The 5,274-nt window shown below is 53.0% G+C and overlaps 1 protein-coding gene and 1 long non-coding RNA gene across 2 annotated transcripts; one reads left to right on the forward strand and one right to left on the reverse strand.

Moving 5' to 3' along the window:
• Positions 1-92: 92 nt before the first annotated feature.
• Positions 93-5,157, reverse strand: LOC132526355 (uncharacterized). Its single transcript, XR_009542536.1, has 4 exons — positions 5,023-5,157; positions 2,972-3,073; positions 1,208-1,314; positions 93-276 (listed from the first exon to the last, which is right to left on the reverse strand). It is a non-coding gene; the product is annotated as an uncharacterized LOC132526355 (long non-coding RNA).
• On the forward strand, positions 1,185-4,971 carry TTC36 (tetratricopeptide repeat domain 36). Its single transcript, XM_060160500.1, has 3 exons — positions 1,185-1,351; positions 2,354-2,542; positions 4,709-4,971. Exons 1-3 carry the CDS (start codon positions 1,234-1,236, stop codon positions 4,969-4,971), a joined length of 570 nt encoding a protein of 189 aa, XP_060016483.1. The 5' UTR covers positions 1,185-1,233.
• Positions 5,158-5,274: the final 117 nt, after the last annotated feature.

Consider the following 5,274-nt stretch of genomic DNA (forward strand, 5'->3'; position numbering starts at 1 on the left):
GGTTACCACCTGCATTTAGGGGAAAATTGTGTTCTGTGCTTTCCTGGTATCTTGTTCCGAGGTACTCTAGTTCTGTCTTTCAACCAAGAAAATAGACTTGTGGTGTTTCTTTTATTGAACTTTTAACAGTCTCTTTAGTAAATACAGGTAGTTGAATAATTGTTTCAAAAGCTCAACAGATGACAAGCTTCTTTTCTAGAAATAAGACATTTCTTGACAACTTTATCATGTATAACAGATCTTTCGGTTTTTTTTCCCTTGTGTTCTTCCAAGCTTCTGGTTAGAGAAAAAGAGAAAAATAAAGGAAAAAAAATGTGTCTAAAGTCCATCAGTGTTAACTCCCTGTGACAGGGATGAAGGAAAATACTTTAATAGTTCAAAAAATAATAATGCTGAAAGCTGTCTACGAAAGACTGAATGTAAAAGTAAAAAGTGTACATAGTTGTAAAAAAAAAAGGAGTTTTTAAACATGTTTATTTTCTATGCACTTTTTTTTATTTAAGTGATAGTTTAATTAATAAACATGTCAAGTTTATTGCTGCACATGGTTGAACTTTCTTTTGGCTTTGGCTGAGGTGGCCTAATGGGAGGGGCGTGGCCCGTGACCTGATTACAAAGTCCCTTCCACAGTCCTTTCTTTTAAGGGGGAATCGTGAAATCATTTCCCACTCTACACTCAGGCCCCACTCTACACTGTCTCTCTTAACCATATTTTCTCCCCTTATTCATCAGTGATGTATGTTCAGGACCTAATGAACTCTGGATATGAGGAAGGGGTCAAGACGACAAAGGAATAGTTCCTTTACTTTGTACATATCCCCCTTCTTCATCCACGGGTGGTCAAGCGTTGGCTTCTAACGAGTTCCTCCCAATCTATGAATATAATAAAATGAAAGCATTTCAGGGAGAGCCTGGGCAGTACCCTCTCTTTGCTCCACTCCACCTTAAAGCTGAAATGCAATTTATTTACTCTGTTTCTCCCTAGGACTGGGGTGGGGGTAGGGAGGCAGTTGAGAAATGTTTGTAAATATATTCTGTCAAGCCAGGGTCACTATCCCCAGGTTAAAGGGGGCCGAGTCTACACTGCAGCCAAGGAGTGGTCAACACTCCTCATGTGGGCTGGTCCTCAAACGGACCTCCTCCCTCTGGATCAGCTGGCTGGAGGCTCGGCCCTCACCCCTTTTTCCTCCCTCTCACGGGGAGTCACCTTTTTGGATTTTGGAGTTGAGTACCATGGGGACTCCAAATGATCAGGCAGTGTTGCAGGCCATCTTCAACCCCGACACTCCGTTTGGAGACATTGTTGGGTTGGACCTGGGAGAGGAAGCAGAGAAGGAAGAAGGAGATGAAGGTCAGTATTCGACCTTGGAGTATAGCTCTCCACATTGGCTGGTCTGCTGCCTCGCTGGGGTGGCAGAGGTAGGTGGTCTTACGAGGGCCCTTGTTCCACGACCCTTGGATGACGATTGCTGATCCTCAGTGCACTGACGGGGGCTTGGCAAGGGTCACTGTGCCCAGAGGAGAAAGCCAGGTTTCTCCTCCACCACCCCCCTCTGAACTTACCTCCCCGCTCAGTTCACCCCATGGTCCAAGCTTAACTGTGCTGATGGGGAGAGGGGCCATGTGAAACACTCACGTCTTTGTCACTACAGAGTATGTCACCCTCCACAGCAGGGAAGAGAGAAACAGGGCAGGGGGTGGCTCAGCTAAACGTCTCCAACCTAAGCAAGTATTCAGTGTCACACACCTTACAAGCCAAGCCCTGAGCTAATTCTTCCAGAGCGAGTGCGCTCACTGGCTTTTCCACCAGCCCCTAAGGGGGCCTGCTTTCCGCGTCAGGGGTTTTTAATGCCCTTTGTTTCTAAAGGAGTGAAACCTAAGCCTTAATGAAACTTCAGGCTGAAAAGCTGAGAGAAACACTGGAAATGGTTTTCATGACCCGGGTATGTCATGGAGGCCTTCCTGCTGGAAGCAGTGGAGTAGAACAAAACAGAGACAGGCTGAAGAGCCAGAAAGACCTGGGTTCAAATCCAAGCGGTGCAGCTTATGGGCGGTGTGACCTTGAGCAAATCATTTAGCTACAGGCTAAGGAGTTTGGGTTTCATTCTCTTGGCAGTGGGGAGCCAACCAAGGCCCCTTTCCCAGGTCCCTTTGGAACTTTAAGCAGTGCTAGCTCTCTGCCTTGCTGACCTCAGTTCCCCCTGCCCCAAGCACTGCATCTGACTCCTGCTGTGACCTACACCCCTGCCCAGTCAGCCTTGGCTTGTGTCCCAGGTTTCCAAAGCCCCAGGTGGCTTTTGCTTCCTGCTTCCAACTGCACACCTGTCCCCTCCTGGCTCCCTCCCTGGCACAGATGGAGTTTTCCCTCGAGCACAGCTGGAGCAGGCCAAGGCCCTGGAGCTGCAAGGGGTGATGGCAGCAGAGGCTGGCGACCTCAGCACAGCCCTGGAGAAGTTTGGCCAAGCCATCAACCTGCTGCCTGAGAGGGCCTCGGCTTACAGCAACCGAGCCCAGGCCCGGCGACTCCAGGGAGACGTGGCAGGTGAGGGGAGAGTCCCTGGAGCCTGTGCAGAGGGGCCGGGGAGGGCACAGACCAGAGGCGGTGTGTCTGTGGGGCTTGGGCATGGGGCGTGGGAAGTCACTAAGCCCCTCTGGAACGTATGCCTCTACCCATAAGAGACATACCGTGGGCTCGGCTAATTTCTTGGGGATATTGTGAGAGTCAGGGGGACTGCATTCCATTTACTTATTGATAAAAATTTAATGAGAGTCTACCATTCTAGCAGTGGGCTAGGTGCGGAGGATTATAGTGCTTATAGCAATTACTGTGTGCCAGGCACTCAGCACTTCACATGTGAGTTGTAGTCATTCGTATCATCCTCACAACAACCCTAAAAGGTACGTGCTATTCTTATCTCCATTTTACAGATGAAGAAACTGAAGCATGGAGGTTAAGTAGCTTCCTACTCACACAGCTGAGAAGCGGCAGAGCTGGGATCTGGTCCAGGTGGCAGGGCTCCAGAGCCTGTGCTCTTAATCCCCACATGATAATGCTTCTCAAGAAGCTCACAGCCTAGAGGGTAGAACAGACACATAAACATAATAGCAGCATAACAAGCTGACAGGGCTCAGTATGGGATCTGTTCCCGAGGGGTGAGTTTTGAAGGATGAGTAGGCGTTAGCTGGACGGAGGGCAGGGAGTGGGAGAAGGCACGGCCTGTAGAGGTCCTGAAGTCGTGGACAGGTACAGGGAATCTGGCTGGAAAAGGGAGTGCCGGAAGAATGGAGCCTCTCCAGAGCCTGGAGAGGTAAACAGGGGCCAGAGAGTGAACAACTGCGAACGTTAGGCCGAGATCGGACTTTGTCTCGAAAACACCGGGAATCACTAACGGGTTTCAACTAAAGGGTAAACCACAGAAGCCTAGTTGGGAACTACTAGACTATCGAGACCCGTGGTGGTAGAGGTGTTCCTGGGGCCAGGAATGCCAGGCTGAGGAGTTTGCACTCCATTCTGGGAATATTGGGGGACTCTGAGGGCCTTTCCCAGGCTTGTCTGCCACTTGGCTTTGGCAGAGCAGGGCCATAAAGGCTGCTGGGACAGCCTGCAGACCAAAACCCCAGACAGCATCAGAGGAGATTCTGCCTGGAGAAGGCCTTCAATTCCTCCTGACCAGCTCCTCTGAGGGAAACCAAGGAATGCTGTGATTAGAAAGCTTCTCAACCGACCAGTCAGGATGGGGAGCAGAGCCTCTGCTGGGTTCCGGGGACCAGAACACACAGAGAGAGAGCAGGGAAGATCAGCCTCGCTGAGGATGCTGCTGGCGCTCCCCCAGCGCCCTGCCCTGACAGGCGCTATAGACTAGAGAACTTGAGTGAATTGAAGCAGAGCCCAGAAGAAATGCAGCTCGGTACCCTCCAGTGGATACCAGCTGGCTGCCTGAGGTTGAGTTCACAGCTCTGATGCCTAATAAGCCAAGTATTTATGAGGATGATAAAAACAAAAATGCTGCAGGCCAGCTCTGGCTCCAAGACCTCTTTCAAAGAAAATTAGATACAAAATAATGAAGACCATGGAAATAAAGAATGAGAAGAGGCAGTCAGTAGAGAACACAGGTGAGAGAAGCGGTTTTAAGGCATCAATGGAAAAGAGGAGAGAAATGTCCTCAAAAGTTAGAGAGGGACTTCCTTGGGGGTCCAGTGGTTAAGAATCTGCGCTTTCACTGCAGGGTCACAGGCTCAATCCCTGGTCGGCGAATTAAGATTCCGCATGCCCCGCGGTGCGGCAAAAAAAAAGGACTTTATTGTATAAGACATGGTTGTCAGTTAATTCTAATGTTTTTGGACTCTGGGATTCGGAGTCAGTCACCTGGCACATGGTAGATGGTTAATAACGTATGCGCGCCTGGCAACAGGGCCAGATTCATAACATAGTGACCCTCCGTCCGTGTTTTGATGTATCAGATGGTGGAAAATAACACGGACAAGGCGAGACCTGGACTTCAGTCCCAGCTCTGCCACTAACTGCTGTGCAGCCCAGGCCGAGTCTTGCCAACTCTTCCAGTCTTCACCTGCGTAAAGGGAATAACAATACCGATCTCTAGGGTCAAGTCTAGGCGGGATGTAAACGGCCGAACCCCAGAGCCTCCACTCGGGGCCGGATCGCTTGCTGGCCGCGGCCCTGACCCCCGCCCGTCCGTCGGTCCCGCAGGTGCCCTGGAGGACCTGGAGCGCGCGCTGGCGCTGAGCGGCGGCCGGGGTCGCGCCGCCCGCCAGAGCTTCGTGCAGCGCGGGCTCGTGGCGCGACTGCAGGGCCGGGACGACGACGCCCGCGGGGACTTCGAGCGGGCGGCGCGGCTGGGCAGCCCGTTCGCTCGGCGCCAGCTGGTGCTGCTCAACCCGTATGCGGCGCTGTGCAACCGCATGCTGGCCGACATGATGGGGCAGCTGCGCGGGCCCCGCGACCGGCGCTGAGCCGCCGGCGGGCGGGCGTGAGGGAAGGGGGGGCGCCCGCAACCAATAAACCTGCCGGCTCTCCCAGCCACCGCCTGTGTCTGCATCCTCCGCCGTCCCCGCAGGGAAGGGCGCTCAAGTATCCCCCGCGCGGGAGGCTGTCTGCGAGGCCCGGGACGTGGCCCCGGAGCCGCCGCCCTGGGGGAAGGGGGGGTGGTCCTTCGGGCCGAGGTCGGGCATCGATTGGCCCTGCCTGGCGCAGCCCGAGCCCCTGCGGATGACTGCAGTGCTCATCAGACCTGAGCAGTCGCTCCGGCTGCTCTC

This window comes from Lagenorhynchus albirostris, chromosome 9 (genome assembly GCF_949774975.1).
Source record: "Lagenorhynchus albirostris chromosome 9, mLagAlb1.1, whole genome shotgun sequence".
Classification (NCBI taxonomy): Eukaryota; Metazoa; Chordata; class Mammalia; order Artiodactyla; family Delphinidae; genus Lagenorhynchus; species Lagenorhynchus albirostris.